At 42.3% G+C, this 17393-nt stretch overlaps 1 protein-coding gene across 5 annotated transcripts in view; it reads right to left on the bottom strand.

Annotated features, from left to right (window-relative positions):
* Window positions 1-1073: 1073 nt before the first annotated feature.
* TAF5L (TATA-box binding protein associated factor 5 like) overlaps window positions 1074-17393 on the bottom strand; it is a 38135-nt gene continuing 21815 nt past the window's right edge. For 2 of the 5 annotated variants that reach the window (XM_066383607.1, XM_066383609.1), the window contains exons 4-5: window positions 9799-10523; window positions 1088-3097 (exon numbers count right to left, since the gene is read on the bottom strand). In XM_066383607.1, coding sequence (XP_066239704.1) covers window positions 2300-3097; window positions 9799-10523 — 1523 coding nt within the window. In that variant the 3' untranslated portion in view covers window positions 1088-2299. Of the gene's footprint in view, window positions 3098-9798; window positions 10524-17393 lie in introns of all 5 variants that reach the window. The other 3 variants (XM_066383616.1, XM_066383611.1, XM_066383610.1) reach the window with 3 other exon arrangements.

The following is a 17393-nucleotide window of genomic DNA, read 5'->3' on the forward strand; positions in this document are numbered from 1 at the left end:
CATCATTTCTAGCAATACACCAATCAAACTTAAGAATTCAATTATAGATAAGAATACATTTGAATTCCAAGCTTCTCCTATTAACCACATGGAAGGGGACACTGCCAAAGGATCCTTTTTACAATGTCTCAAATATATATTTTTATCTATAAGAAACATTTCCTATTATTTAGTACCTTAGGCTCAAGTAAAAAAGATTTTTGGCACAGAATTCCAGAGTCCTCTCATTTAATTTCCTGATAATTCTGGTGTCCTTGCCAGAAAATGATGACTCAAAGTACATTTTTAAAGTTCTGGCATCATTTAAATCTTTGAATGAATCTGTTATCTAGAATTGTTTGATAAATAAGTTTGAGTTAATTAAATAACACAGTCCTTATGCCCGTTAGTGATTTCATAATGGGGTCTTTAAAGAAAACTGGAAGGCCCTGGCCGGTTGGCTCAGCGGTGGAGCGTTGACCTGGCGTGCGGGGGACCCGGGTTCGATTCCCGGCCAGGGCACATAGGAGAAATGCCCATTTGCTTCTCCACCCCCCCCCCTTCCTCTCTGTCTCTCTCTTCCCCTCCCGCAGTCAAGGCTCCATTGGAGCAAAGATGGCCCGGGCGCTGGGGATGGCTCCTTGGCCTCTGCCCCAGGCACTAGAGTGGCTCTGGTCACGGCAGAGCGACGCCCTGGAGGGGCAGAGCATCGCCCCCTGGTGGGCAGAGCTTTGCCCCTGGTGGGCATGCCGGGTGGATCCTGGTTGGGTGCATGCGGGGTCTGTCTGACTTGTCTCTCCCCGTTTCTAGCTTCAGAAGAAAGAAAAAAAAAAAAAAGAAAACTGGAAGAAGAATCTTACATGGCAAAAGATATGCTGTCTCTGGTAAGCAACTGGCAATCTTGGATATATCAACAGTATTAAATGCTATCAATAATCCATGAGAATGCCAAGGAATCATGATTCTAAGTGAGCTGAACAAAATACAGAAGCAGGTAAGAATGTACCTCCTTTTGGCTAGGCTGGCCTACATAACTAGCTGTTACCCTGAAGAGAGGTGAGCTGCCTGTCACCACACACCCACCTCTCCTCACAGTTTAAATGAGATGCCAACACCTTTTTTTTTTTTTTGAAACTAAATACATTTTAATAGAAAACAAAATACAAAATAATCCTTTTCAGAAAACAGAAATATTTAATCCTTTTTCCACAAATTAGAACTCGCCTTATCCTCAAAGCATAGTTTTATACGCGTGCATATGTACTTACAATTTGTTTCACAAAGTGTTTGTTGAACTGCCGCTGCAATGCAGGAGGTGGGAGCCAATGATCTCAAAGAAAGACCAAAAAGCCACCCTCTGAATAAATGCTCATTGGGAAATTCAACATTTTCTAATTCTATCTTTGACTTATCACCTCAAATCATTTCTTTATGACAATCTGTCCTTTCAGGGAAGAGAATTGTTCCCAGAAGTGCAGCCATGACAAGACTCTTCCCCACCAACATCCAGAGCCCAGGGCTTCTCACTCAGATCCACCCACCCACTGCTAGCAACATGTCCAAGGGTGTAACCAATGTGTCCCCTGGAATCTTCCCTTTCTCACAGTACACTGTGCTACCAGATTCTCTGAATTCCCTGAACCTCAAAATACCGAGTATCACAGCCAGTGCCAGGAGTCAGACCTGAAGGATGAGAGCAGAGAAGGCCCTGCCAGTGCTAGGTTTCCTCTTCTCAATAATAATAATTACTATAATTTTAATAACAATAATAAAAAATCCTGTTCTCTGTAATTACGGGAAAGGAAAGACTTTCTCCAGGATGATCCTTGCCCCTCTTCCTTGTCCCCCGCCCTGCATTCTGACACCAGTGAAGATCCCCTTCCGCCTGGTGACTGATGACACGTGACCCTGCAGCATGGCTCCCCCTGGGAGCCCCTGTGGCTGTCCTCGGACAAGCGCAGCACCTGGCCAAGTCAGCACATCGTGGTTTCACAAAGGGGAAAAGGAGACAGACATGAAGGTGCTCGCACAAGGACACAGCAGGATCTTTGTAAGAGCTTGCCATCTGACCTCCAGAGCATCTCCATTCTTGATCTCAGGTCCACTAATCACTACCTCTGCGCCCCCCCCCCCCCCCACCGGTCCTTCGACACGTGGGGGCTGAGGGAAGGGGTGACATGCTCAGGATGTCTGCATGGAAGATGGGGAGAAGCGGGGAGTCTTTCACAGTCAGTCAGTGATTCCATCATAAGACTTGCGACCTGGAGGCTCTGCTCCACTGCTGCCCCAGTCCGTTTAAAGAATAAAAATAAAAAAAAAATCAATGTTCCTGATTTTCTTGTGTGATTCCAGTCACTAGGAGAAGGTTGCAGGCCATGAACTGCACACTGAGCACGTTGCTCACCTGCCCGGTGTACACACCCACGAGCTCACCAGAGGAGCCGTCAGCCGCCGCGCTGCAGTAGGTGTTCCTAATGTCCCAGACGCGCACTGAGTTGTCCATGGACGCAGAGGCGACCAAGCTGCTGTCTGGACTGAAGGTGAGGCTAGTGATATTGTCCGTGTGGCCTCTCAACTCTTTGTAAAGGGTCCCAGAGGCCAAGTCCCATAGCTTCAACCGTTGGTCCTCACCAGCGGATGCCAGGTACTTACCGTTGGGAGAAAAGGCAAGAGCAAGTACGGGGCCACGGTGGCCCGTGAAGAGCCTTACCGAGTTCCCCTGTTGAGCGCTCCATAGCCGGACAGTCTTGTCGGTCGAGCCTGTAGCCAAGTAGTTTGAATTAGGATGGAATCTGACACAGTCCACATCTGCCAGGTGTCCTGCATATATCCTCAGTGGGTACGTCCGATCAAATGACCACAGCCTTGCGGTGCGGTCATGGGACCCGCTGGCGAAGTACAGGCTATATGGGCTGATGTCCAGGTCCCAGACAGGGTAGGCATGTCCTTGGTACAACACAGTGTTGGTGAAACTCCCGAGGTCCCAGTACCTGATGGACATGTCTTCGGAACAAGAGAGCAACCCTGAGCTGTCGGCGAGGAACCGTGTGCTGTATACTGGTCCACAGTGTCCCCGTAGGACCTTCATCTCGGTGCCCACACTGTCATCCTCGTCATCCTGTGACATCGGCGGGAGAAAGGGGTGCAGAGGAGACACGTAAGAAAAAAGTGTTTAGTGGTCTGCATGGACACTACTTGGGAAATAGCATCTGCCTGGTAAATGACAGTGGTCTTGTTGCCCTTAGGGCGACCCCAGGAAAACAGCTCATAACAGTGTAACTGAATAAAAAGTCCCTTATAGCTTACAAATGGCTTTCCTTAAATTCAAGAATAAATCAAATCAAAAGATACAGAGATGCAAGGCTTGTATGACTGTGTACCTTATTCTTAGGTTGAAGATAACAGATTTTAAAAGCTGATTCAAAGTGAGCCTATGGTTAACTTTCATTGTTAAATCTGCCATTCAAAAAGATTTACTTTTGAACTTATATTCAGTTCTCAGATTCTTTTATTCTACGAGCATGTCAGGGTTAGCTGCTTTATAAGCCACACTGCTCCCCATTTCTTGTCCACTAAGACATATCCTGACATGTTCAGTGGTCCCATGACTGGGGTCAATGATGAAGGCAGCCTGGTCTCAATTCATGATTAATACAGAAACATCATAGGAGTTTAGCCAAAATAAAACCGGACATATCAGAATGGTAAGCCAGAAGGGTATAGTTATTAATAAATTACAATCAACACCCTGTGACTAGGCCTAAACTGCTGGTGTCCAAAAAAATAAAGAAAGATGAAGTTAGAAAATTCTGACGTTCTAGAGGCTCTCAAACATTTTCCCAAAGTAACAAAACAAGGCCTGGGTTCAGAACTGCTTTAAAGCCAACTGACTCATGTGATTCTTAGAAATATTCCTTGTCTGGGGACAGAAGAGAAGACAGCTGCTCAGGGTACTGGGAGAGTGAGTCCCCTTCCTCATCCTCTTCTCCACAAGTACATTATCTGTGTTCAAAATCCATGTCCCTTCTTTCTCTCATAGGCAAGCTCCTTAAAACTACAGCTGTCTCTATCCTGGAACTCATAAATTAAAATGAGTTTTCATTAAATGCTAGAAGAATGAGGAGTAAGATGAAGATTCTTAAACCAACTGGCTTTGTTGGCTTAGAAATATCTTTGAAAGCTTCAGGTTCTTGCACAGGAAAAAGGCATCCTTTTAACTTTTTGAAAACCATTAAATTCAAAGTAAAACAAACTCCTCCAATGTGTACACATTTGAGAAAGGAGAAAATAAACATGACTGTACACGAATATTCAAAGTGGCTATTCCAGACACTCAACATTAAAAATACATAAGCTTTTGGGAGCTTAATGTTCGACTATTACCAGAATATTAGTAATTTTACTTTCCAAAGAGGTTATTTCAACACTTTACAATTTCAAGAAAGACTACACCAGAAAGTCAATTTGAGAATTGTGGTAGCAAGACCTACCCTGAGTAGACAACACAAAGATCATCTGAAAGTTGATGGTTGAATATAGAGTACAGTACTATTTTATATAGTCTTCATTTGGAACAGGGTGTTGTAGCAGTGATCATTGCCCCCTTAGTGGGGACCAAAATGGCATGCTCGGAGATGGGGAGAGTGCACCAGGAGTCAAGTTGGCACGTTCCAAGTGTCTTGATGACTGTTGTCTTGAACCCATGGAAAAGTGTCTGGTTGATTCAACAGACCAAGAACTGACAAAATCAGCTCCTGCTAGCTATCACTATCAGCTCTTTGCGAAGACCACAGCTTAAATAACCAGCCACGTCTTCTTCTGTGGCTCAACTCAGTCCCACAGACCTCAGCACCGTCAAGATGAAACCCAAACAAGCAGCTGACTCACACATGCCCAGCCCCAGTCTTCCCTCTCTCATTCCTCTAGTCCAGGTGTGGTCAACCTTTTTATACCTACCGCCCACTTTTGTATCTCTGTCAGTAGTAACATTTTCTAACAGCCCACCGGTTCCACAGTAATGGTGATTTATAAAGTAGGAAAGTAACTTTTCTTTATAAAATTTATAAAGCAGAGTTACAGGAAGTTAAAGCATATAATAATAATTACTTACCAAGTACTTTATGTCGATTTTCGCTGTTTGGCAGAATAAATCTTTATAAAACAACTTACTATAGTTAAGTCTATCTTTTTATTTATAGTTTGATTGCTCCGCTACTGCCCACCATGAAAGCTGGAACACCCACTAGTGGGCGGTAGGGACCAGGTTGACTACCACTGCTCTAATCTAACAGGACAACACTCCAAAATTCCCTACAACTGAGCCGCTCACAGCAAATGCTCATGCATCCCAAATAGGAATTTTTGCATGTTTTTTTAATTCATTGATTTAAGAGAGAAGGAGGGAGAGGGGGAGGGAAGGAGGGAGAGAGAGAGAAACATCGATTTGTGGTTCTGCTTATTTATACATGCACTGGTTGATCCTTGTACATGCCTTGACTGGGGATCAAATCTGTAACCTTGGCATATTGGGACAAAGTTCTAACCAACTGAGCCATCCAGCCTGGGCCCAAATAGGAATTTTTAATAATTTTAAATTTTTGTTTATTGATTTCAGAGAGAGAAGAAGACAGAAACATCAATCCATTCCTGTGTGTGCCCTGACAGGGGATCGAACCTGCAACTTTTGTGCTTCAGGACAATGCTCCAACTTACTGAGCTACCCGGTCAGGGCCCAAATAGGAATTTTTAATACATAAAGTATATTTGTGTAATAATAAACTATAAAACATACATTATAAAACATGCATAAAAAAGAAATTTAAAAAGAATAAGAAATGAAGGCACAGCTGAGAATCAATCAATGAACAATTAAAGAGAAGCAACTACGAGTTGACGTTTTTCATCCTCCCCCTCTCTAGCCCCCCCAAAATAAACAAATAAAATATTTTAAAAAATAAGAAAATAAAGTATAAACAGATCTTTAAATATGGTCTGACACACGCCTGCACTGTAGTTTGCTGACCCCTGCTTTAAACCCTGTAGTCCCTAAAATCTCAGGCTAGTGATGGATGTCTACTCCTGGACTGAGGGCTCCATGTGCTTAGCTCACACTCCAGTCCCTCCCAGGTCAGGAGTGCTTTGGGGGTCTGGGATTTAGCCTTGGGTTGTTTTCCAATCAGCTGCCAGTGGAACAGAAAAAAATTAAGTGTGGCTGGGTTTGGGAGTGAGTTAAGACTTGGAAACAAGCGTGGTGCTGTTTCTACATGAGAGACAACAGTTGCCTGAACAAGATCAGAGATGGTGGTGTGGCCAGTGTGACTGGACATGTGCTCAAGTGTAAAATACACACCAGATTCCCAAGACTTGGGGCAAAAAGGAGAATATTTCATTAATAATTTTTTCTATTGCTTACATATTAAATGATAATATTTTTGCCATACTGGATGGATTAAATAAAATACATTATTAAAATTAACTATTTGTTTTTACTTTTTTCAATGTGGCTACTAGAAAAATTTAAATTACACATATAGCTTGCATTACAGTCCCATTGGTCAACACAGACAAAGACATAAATGACAGTTTTATATATAAATTACAGAACTAAATATTGACAAGACTGAATTCTTTACTTTTCAAACTTAAAGATTACCAGATTGTATGGATATACCACACTGTGTTTACTCAAGAATCAGCTGATGGACATTTGGGCTGTTTCCATTTTTTGACTATACGAATAATGTCTTTATGAACATTTGTGAACAAGTTTTTGTGTGAACATGTTTTCAATTCTTTTGGTTATATACATAGAAGTGGAATTGCTGGGTCTGATCACTGTTTTAAATGCCTACTGTTAAAAATTTTTTTTCTTTTAATACTTTTTATTTATTCATTTTTTTTAGAAAGGAGAGAGAGAGGAAGAGAGAAAAAAATGAGGGAAGGAGCAGGAAGCATCAACTCCCATATGTGCCTTGACCAGGCAAACCCAGGATTTCGAACCGGCGACCTCAGCATTTCCAGGTCGACGCTTTATCCACTGAGCCACCACAGGTCAGGCTGTTAAAATATTTTATCCACTACTTTCTGCAACAGTTATTGATTCACAAAGATTAAAGCAGAGATTGCAAACTGGCTTTTTAATTAGGTTTGCATGGTGCATTCATACTTCCTACCATCTGTTTGGTCCAGGTGACTTCACAATTTACCTGCTTGGCCTCTACAGGTATGTGAGTCTGTGGCCTTTTCATTAAGAGTCTTGATTTTAATTGTGAATTCTTCAAGGAAAAAAAGAAAGTCTAAATTCTCATTGAAGAAACATTAAAAAAACAACTTCTAGAATTAATTTATACCTTGCTTAATCACAGAATGTGTCTTGACAGAAACCAAAAGAAAACTTCCCCAAACTGATGTGATAAAATGGGAGGGGGTGTAGAAACCTCAAACAGGAAACACCTCAAAGACAGACTAGGAGGATCTCAACTTTATCCTGGCTGGGTAGCTCAACTGGTTAGAGTTATTCCAATATGCCAAAGTTGTGGCTTTGATCCCTGGTCAGGGCATATACAAGATGTTTCTCTCTCTCCCACACTTTCTCTCTCTCTCTAAAATCAATCAATAAAATAATAATAATTTGATATCTCAACTTTTAGCTCTAAAGTTTAAAATGAAATTTGTTGTCTTTACTACTTTCAATTAATGGTCAATGAACCAGAAAGTTACTTAAACCAACAGCTAACTGCTCCCCTTGTGTCCTTTGTTCTCTTTCAGGTGGACAGTTCCTCCGCCAACCCTTCCATTGTGCAAGCCTGAGACACAGATGTCATCCTTGATCTTCCTCCCCTCAGTCCTTCCATTAGTCCAGTAACCGAGCTCTTGTCTAACCCATCCACTGCATTTCTGTCCACTGTCACTACCCTAGTCTGGGCTACTATAATTTCCTGGAGAGCGGCACCATATTGCTTCCTCCAACTCCAGCCATTTCGAGTTTCTTTCATTTCCTGGAATTCATCAAGCTATTCTTCACCTTCAGAGAACAAGTCATACAGCTAGGGGAAAAATCTTAAAATTTATTTTAGTCTAATGTTTTTTTCCATCTTTGTATCTATCTTTCTTTGCTGTCTTCCCTTATATTAACTTTTAATGCCTAGAATATTCCCAAGCTCAGTATCATTGGAGCTTGTCAGTAGAAATAAAATTTCCTGTATTTACAGAGAAATAAAATTAGGGCTATATCCTCAGTTGCATGTGAAGACCCCCAAGAGGCTAGAACTGTCTCCAAAGAACAGAGAAATTTGATAATTCAATACATGTGCAATAAAAAAAACATTTTAGAGAGTGCCATAAAATTCTAGAAATCAAAGTTTATTCATTGGAATTTAGACTCTTTCCTCATGACAAGCTCCATGAATTGTATTGCTCAGTTGTAAGAAACAAACATTCAAAGGCCATACTATACTAACTGAAAGGTAAGAACAGGAATAGAAAAAAAGAGCTTAATTTGTATATCACATATATATATATTTTTCTCCCCCCCCCCCCCCTAGTGAGAGGAGGGGAGGCAGAGAGACAGACTCCTGCATGCACCCTGACCAGGATTCACTGGGCAAGCCCACTGGGGGCAATGCTCTGCCCATCTGGGGTTTTGCTCTGTTGCTCAGCAACCAGAGCCATTTTTTAGCACCTGAGACAGAGGTCATGGAGCCATCTTCACCACCAGAGGCCAACTCACTCAAACCAACTGAGCCATGGCCGTGGAAGGGGAAGAGAGAGAAAGAGAGAGGGAGAGGGGAGAGAGACAGAGAGGGGGGGGAGGGAGAGAAGGGGGAGAGGTGAAGAAGCAGATGGTTGCTTCTCCTGTGTGCCCTGACAGGGAATCGAACCCAGGACATCCACATGCTGGGCCAATGCTCTACCACTGAGCAAACCAGCCAGAGCCTACATCCAATATTCTTGATATCCTAGAAGCAGCTGGAAATTAACTCGTGGGTTTTTTTATTTAATTCCTTAATTTTCTAATCCCACACAGAGAATTTTCCCTCCAAAGCAAGTTGAAGCACAGCTATCTGATTTTCAGTGGTGATGTGATAAAAACATTCCAGCCCTCAGCATTTATGTGGTCTCTCAGGGAAAGTTAACTCTGTAAAGTTCAAGTTCTATCTCCCTGCACCCAGTGATTCTCAGTGACCTGACACTCAAGCCACTCAGCCTACCCCTTTCAATGACCATCCCCAAACAGAGCAAACAAGATCATTACACTGACTGATGGGTGAAATGTCAACTATGCTTTCTGTACTTTTCAGAACAGGGTGTGGACCACTATGGGGCACGTGATGCTAGAGGACTCCTGCTGACTCAGAAAGGCTGTGCACCCCTTGTAGGTGCACAGAAACTGGGCTTCTCGCTGATTTTGATGGGACTGGGAAATGGCACACTATTTATCCCAATTGAAAATGCAGACCCCTTCTGACCCGGGACTCTTACTTGTAATTGTTAACATTCACACGTCCATGTGCTTACTGCAAATCTCAGTATTAGCTAAAGGCCTTTAATTAGGCTTAGCAATGTTATCCACATTTCAGATGGTAGTAAATTCTGACCATCATTAGTAATGTTCAGTTAATGTTAAAAATTGTTTTCCTCTTTTCCGAGATTAGGCATGATCAGGACATCCATGCCTACAGCTTACATGGCATTAGTCTGGCTTTAACTATAGGTTGAGGGAAATGAAGTTCATTTTCCATAAGATCAGCCACATCTGGAAAAAAAATATTCTAAGCAAATTAGCAAGGCAGATGTAGGGAAGAAAAACAATATTCATACCTCCTCTTCCAGAACATCACAAGCCAAGTGGATGCGGGACACGTCTACTTGATGGGGTTCTGATTTTAACTTCTTGGATCGTAAACTCCATAGTTTAATACAGGAGTTGTCAAACCCAGCAACAAGCAGCTTGCTGTCTGGGGAGATTTCTGCGGTGTTCAGCAGCTGCTCTGTGTTATAGAAGGCATAGAAACAGATGGTGGTGAGGGAGGGAGGGCCATCCTTGACACGCTTAATACTCTCCTGCAAGACCTCCAGCGCAGCCTCGTTCTGCAGAATCGGAGCAGGCATGTCAGCAGGCTCTAAGCCGTTGCCCTCACTCCGCGAGGAGCTACCGCTGGCATAGAGTTGGTAATCTGTTCTCTTGGCAGGCTGCACATCAAGATGGATATGCAAGGTGAGGACTCTGCACAAGGCCGTGTTGTTGTCACTTTGGAGGTAGCGGATAAGGTAGTTGTAACTGTCTTCTTGGAGACGGACCACGTACTTGTTATCTAGGAATGCTCGAAGCTTAAAGTTAGACAGGATGTCCTGGACAGTCTGTGTGGTCTGTAGCTGCTCGATGACATCCTTCTGGCTGGCATTCTGCAGAAACATCCCATGGAAGCGACTGTAAAAACTTTCCACCATACTCTTCGGACTGTTCTGGACCAGGTTGAGATGGAGGTAGACAAAGAGAGGATAGAGGAGAGGCATCACTTCGTGGCTATGCTGGGAATCAGAATCTATAACGGAAAAAAGTGAGGACTTTATAATCAGTATAATCTCCAAGAACAATGTCACATTCCTGGGGGGCCCACTATCACACAACACTTTCTTGTCAGGATCCTATTTTCTGAGTCTAGTGATGAAAATATAGTGTGTCCGTAAAGTCATGGTGCACTTTTGACCGGTCATAGGAAAGCAACAAAAGACGATAGAAATGTGAAATCTGCACCAAATAAAAGGAAAACTTTCCCAGTTTCATATCTATTCAGTGCAGTTCAATGTGGCCTCACGCACAGATATTTTAGGGCTCCTTAGGTAGCTATTCCGTATAGCCTCTACAGACTCGTCACTGACTGATGGCCTACCAGAACGGGGTTTCTCCACCAAACTGCCAGTTTCCTTCAACTGCTTATCCCACCAAGTAATGTTATTCCTATGTGGTGGCGCTTCATTATAAATGCGCCGATAGATATTCACGTTGCACTTTGGTCATGGATTCGAATTTAGTGAGCCACAGAACACACTAAACTTTCCTCTGTACCGTCCACATCTTGACTGGCATGGCCATGGGCTGCTCCGCTGTATACACGGTGTTACATCATCATCTGCGCATGCGCACATGCTGCCACATCATCCTACAGAAACTGGGAGGGTTTTCCTTTTATTTGGTGCAATTTCACATTTCTATCGTCTTTTGTTGCTTTCCTGTGACTGGTCAAAAGTGCACCATGACTTTACGGACACAAAAGTCCAGGCTTTTGACTGAAGAAGGAAGAACATAGGCTCTGAAGCCCAGCAAATGTGGTTGGTGAAGTTGGCCACAAATCAGGAATTTGATGCCCAGAGAGGTTAAGTGACTGGCCCAAGTTCTTATTTTCAAGGTTCAGTATTTTCCCCAATACATTAGTGTTTCTAAAATTGGGAAACTCAGACCTCTGGAGATGTCTGCAGATATATTCTTGGAAGGGTATGTATGAGTTCTTTAGAAAAACTTTCTAAACTAGATGATAATTAAAACACAATGAACACAAGTATATTCAGACTTATCTGGAGGGCCATTTAGCAAATAAGTGTTGACATATGAATTTTGGTGCTCTATTTTGTTTTGTGATTACTGTTGGCATCCATAATCTGCAGGAATATCGGATATCAAATGTCGGGAGCGGATCAACGACTGCTGGCTGACAAGGTCACAGCAGAGAAGATCCACAACTGCTGGCTGACAAGGTCACAGCAGGAGAAGACCCACAACTGCTGGCTGACAAGGTCACAGCAGAAGAAGATCAAAAACTGCTGATTGACAAAGTCACAGCAGAGAAGACCAATGGCAACGGGGTGACAAAGTCACCACAAAGGAAAGGCACAACGATACTTCCCCCTTTGACCTTTTTGAATTAATCTGGCCTTATATCCCCCCTTTTCTGGGTGTGTGCTATTATTTATGGCACAGGGATAATAGTACCGTGCTTTCCCTGTAGATTCATAATAATTTCTTTGGAAATGAGACAGAAGGTGTAAGTTCCACAGAAAAGCCTGTAAGCCCCTTGAACTGGGCTCATAAACATATGATATCCTTCGTAAAGGGTTAAGTTTGTAGGAGAATTTCTTCTTATTAATCATGTTAGAAAGAATAAAGTTAGAACTTAACTAGTGTATGAATATAGTAAATAAATAAAATTTGACTAGACAATAGAACCTTAGGTATGGTGTAGCGGAGTGGCCCGTTGCGTGTCCTTGGATAGGAGCACAGCTGGCAAGTAAAGAATGCTTTGATAAGAGACTTGTTTTGTGACTGAAGGCAGTTGCTGGACTTTTTCTCAGTAAAACATTCTCATGAGATTTTTGTATTTTCCAAGAATAAGGAGAGGAATGTGGTGGGATCCATAGCAGCAATAGCAATTAATGCCTTCTGATATTATATTGCTACTAAGCTATCTTGCAGGTGCACTCTATGTATCTTTAAGCAAAAGTTACTCTTGATGCTATGCCAGTTTCTTAATAAGCAAGCCTTTTGAAGTCTTGTGAGAAAAATTAGAACAGTGCATGAACTCAGGGCCATTTGCCTGAGCAAGCGGTGGTCCTTTGCTAGTCCTTGATGATTTCGTCTGCTAATCTCTCTCTCTGCGCCCTTGACTCACAACAACAGTAAGGTAGAGTTATTAATTAGTACTAATCTTTTAGAAGTTTGTACCAATATTGTTATTGCTATTCAAGTTATTGTATAATTGTACTTTGAATAACTTACCACCTGATTTGTAGCTTATAGATATGAATTAACTGTTATCTGGAAATATGTAACCATAGTGAAACAAAATACCATGTGATTGTAACTTAGTGTGTGTGCATAAAAAGAAAGCTAGACCAGCATTTGGCAGAGATGCCTGGCAGTAAATGCTAACGAGAGAATAAAGAGAAAGAAAAGAATTCGGCTCTCTCACTTGATTCATGCCAACGCCGTCTCTTCCTGTGGGACCCCTGGATTCCCCCCGGAGCTGGACCCCGGCAATCAAAGTACTTATTTTAGTAGGTTCATTAACATGTCTGGCTACCCAGGCTGGCATATCCTAATGTTAAGATGACAACATTCATTCTTAATTGTCCTGTCAGTATAGTCATTTTGATTTTGTTGGTTAAACAGTAAAACTTCTTTTCTGCAGTGATCAGTTACAAACCAGAGATTTTCATGTCATTAAGCCTAAACCATTTGCCAATTTCAGGCTTGAACACCATGACAAAGAATATTCAAAAGAGTGTACAGCTTTGTCATGGGCCAATGAGAAAAGCTCAGAGGTGCATCTAACACCTACATCAGCAGCAGAGAGCAGGGCCACTGCAGGACACAGGTGCCTCAGGAGAGCTGAATGGAACCAGCCTGTGTCACCGCCATCAGCACCATCCCTGTGCCCACACGGAGCAGCCAATTAATTCCGGCAAAATCCATCCATTACACTCACTCACTGTTAATTTGAACTTTATTGCTTTTGTGGTTTTTGCTTATACTTTAAGTTTAGGTTTCATACATAAATATAGTAAGCATAAAGGTTTTATATCTAATGTAATGTTTGTACACCTAGCACTTCTGCTAGTATTCTTTTTTTTTTTTTTTTTTTAGGAAAAGAAACACACACATGGCTCAAGATTTAGGAACACTGCATTAGGGAATCTTGCCTCCCTAATTTGATGATAAATGTTACCACCATGCTATCTCTGCTTAATACCTTATTTCACTTTATCACAGGTGAATTAATTATCTTTATTATATGCGGCTTAAGTGTCTGTTTGTTGCCGATAGCTTATTGGTTGCTTGCGTAACTGTACTAGCCAATGGGGTGAAGTTGCCACAGCATTCAAATAGTCCCGCCTTCTGGCATGCCACCTCACAAATTGAGGTTAAAGATTGGAGCAATTATTATGCTGTTAAGAAATCTTAATACCAGAAGGGGTCTTTGCAATGGTATAAGACTAGAGGTTCTCCAATTGAAAAATAATGTAATAATAGCTAAGTCTTTGACTGGCTCCTCTAAAGGTGAAATACATGTCATTCCAAGAATTGATTTGGCTCCATCTCAAACAGGGTGGCCGTTTCAATTGAGACGTAGACAATTTCCTATAAAACTTGCCTTTGCTATGACCATCAATAAGTCTCAGGGCCAAACGCTTAAACGTGTTGGCATTTTTTTACCTGAGCCTGCATTTGGACACGGTCAACTTTATGTTGCCTGTTCAAGAGTTCGTGAAAGAACGGACGTAAAAATTAAAAATGATTGGTGGTCCTCTGCAAGGCGAGCTTAAAAATGATGGAAAGATCTACACAAGAAATGTTGTGTACAAAGAGATCTTTGACATGTGAATTAACATTTTATTATTTAAATCACCTTTATTTATTGAGCTAGTGGTGGCTCTTAAGAAATGTACTGCCAGTGGTTTCCTTCATTACACTCTACTTTAAGCAATTAAGAAAGTAGAAGGGAGAAACCCCGTGGGGCAGTAAGCAAAGGGGCGTCCTCGCCGCCTGCCCTGGGTAATTCAGTTTGAATTAGCAGACACCTTTGCACAAGTCATTTTAATTACAATTTATAATATCTAGAACAGTGGTCATTTTGTATGACCGCCGGGCTTTCTAGTATTATATATGCATTTTAGAATACAGGTGTCCCTACTTAAATACATATTTAGAGCATGAACTTAAATTATAATAATTCCACTGAACTGGAAGGAAAGACTTTCACCTGGCCACTTTGGGCTTTTCATGACTGCATCCATAGGCAGAGAAGGGGGTCCCTCTGCTAGCTGGGGTGACTGATCTGGACTACCAAGGGGAAACTGGACGGCTACTTCACCACAGAGACAAGGAAGAGTACGTCTGGAAAATACAAGACCCCAGAGGGTGTTCCTTAGATTAGCGTGCCCTGTAGTTAAGATCGATAGAAACCACAACCCAATCCAGGCAGGGCTAGTAATGGCCCAGACCCTTCAGGAAGGAAGGCTGGGTCACACCACCCAGTAAATAACCAGGACCAGCTGAGGTGCTTGCTGAAGGCAAAGGGAGTACAGAATGGACAGTGAAGAACACAGTTAAATATCAGCTATGACTATGTGACTTACAGAAATGAGGACTGCAATTGTCATGAGTATCCTTTCTGTTTTGTTATTAATATATGTGTGTTTATATATGTAAATGTCTTTTTCCTCTATCCCTTTAATATATAATTTAAGTTACACTGACTTTATATCATAGTATTTAAGTATTGTTAACTAGACATCACGGTATTTAGTAAGGGTATATCAGGAGAAGAGTGAGCATCACCAAGAACTCTACTTCCTCTCTGGGGGATTAGTGCGTCTTCAGCTATGCTCAGGAGAGCTGGATTATAGTAGGCCATATTATAACCTGTTAACTGTCTTTCCTTGAAGATTAAGTGTGCTTTAAAAAGATGGAAATGGGTGCCAATTTGACAGGGGCCTTGTAATGGTTAATTTTATGGGTCAACTTGGCTGGGCCACAGCACCCTTATACTTGGTCAAACGTTCTAGATCAGCGGTTCTCAACCTGTGGGTCGTGACCCCGGCGGGGGTCAAACGACGAAAACACAGGGGTCGCCTAAAGCCATCGGAAAATACATATTTCTGATGGCTTTAGCTGCCGAGAAGCCACGCTACGGTCTGCAGCAGCGCTATTCAGTTTGAACGCACGCCATTATGGGTGTGCATTCCAAATTGAATGCCTGCGGTCATGCGCAGATATGATTGCATCATCATCCGGGGCCTAAGGGGCGGGGGAAGGGGGGGGGTGCTCCACAGTCCATAGCAGCACGGCTGCTCGTCCATAGCAGCGCAATATGTGTGTCCGGCGCTTGCTGACGTCATCAGTGGGCGGGGGCAGCAAGTGCCAGAGGACAGAAGCCTAGGAGGCGGAGAGGCAAGAGGTGGACAGCCAAGAGAGCCTGTGAGACAGCCTGCTGGTGTAAAAAAGGTTAATAATGTAAAAACAGTACACACACCATACACACAATACTGTGTAAGTGTAAGGTGCTTTGTGTGTAATCATTACACAGTACACAAAGCAGCTTACACTTACACAAAGCACCATACATTTACACAGTGTGAACTACATCGGTCTTATACTATAAGAGACCACTATAAGATGTAGTTCACAGTGTTCCCCAATGTATAATTATCTCCCATATCTCCCACTATTTTCCCATATTCTGAATGAGGAAACTGCTGAAATCAGCGGTTTCCAGCATTGAATCTGCTTCCTATTGATTTCATTGGGAATGCGGCGGATTTTGTGGAAGAGAGCTCCTGAGAATCTTGGGTTACCAAACAATCCGCCGCAGCCTCCTTTTGATTTCAATAAGAGGCGGAGAAATGACAGTTTCAGACACATTTCTTCCTCTCCTATTCAAGTCAATGGGAGGCCGCAGCAGATTCCGCTCAAATATAGAGCATGTTGCTTAATTTTTTCCACGCTAGAACTTTTCCTAGAACAGAAAAATTCCAAAGGTGGAATCCGCCACCCCCAGTAGACTTCTATAGGAGGCAGATCTTTTACACTGCAGAATCTGCAGAGCAGATTCCTCAGTGTGAGGCCTCTTTCAGTCTATTGGGAGTGGCGGATTCCACTTTTGGAATTTTTCTGTTCTAGGAAAAGTTCTAGCGTGGAAAAAATTAAGCAACATGCTCTATATTTGAGCGGAATCTGCTGCGGCCTCCCATTGACTTGAATAGGAGAGGAAGAAATGTGTCGGAACTGCATTTCTGCCGTACAGGGGATCTCTCTTCTGCGGAATCCATGGGTCTCCCATTGAAGTAAAGGAGATGTGGATTCCACCGCAGAAACCGCTGCTTTATAGTGTGAAAGAGCCCTGAAAGATACCATGCTGTGCAGAAACTGCAGTGTATCCATGACGTAGTTCACACTGTTCTATATAGAAAACCTGCCACTAATCTGGAAAAAACAGATCCATTAGTTAAGCAGCTATTTACGGAACGGTAGCCCCAATACACTAGGTAAGGAGGTCCATTAGTAATAAATATTTCTCAATATATAATTAAATATTGTTTTTGTGATTAATCACTATGTTTAAATTATGTTTGATTTGTAGCAATGAGAATACATAATGCATATCAGGTATTTACATTCCGAATCATAACTGTAGCAAAATTACAGTTATGAAGTAGCAACCAAAATTATTTTTTGGTTTGGGGTCACCGCAACATGAGGAACTGTATTGCGGGGTCACGACATTAGAAAGGTTGAGAACCACTGTTCTAGATGTTTCTGGGAAGGTAACTTTTAGATGAGATTAACATTTAAATCAGTAGTCTTTGAGTAAAGCAGATTATCCTCCCTCAATGTGTGTGGGACTCAATCAGTTGAAAGC

Source organism: Saccopteryx leptura, chromosome 1 (genome assembly GCF_036850995.1).
Source record: "Saccopteryx leptura isolate mSacLep1 chromosome 1, mSacLep1_pri_phased_curated, whole genome shotgun sequence".
NCBI classification, from domain to species: domain Eukaryota; kingdom Metazoa; phylum Chordata; class Mammalia; order Chiroptera; family Emballonuridae; genus Saccopteryx; species Saccopteryx leptura.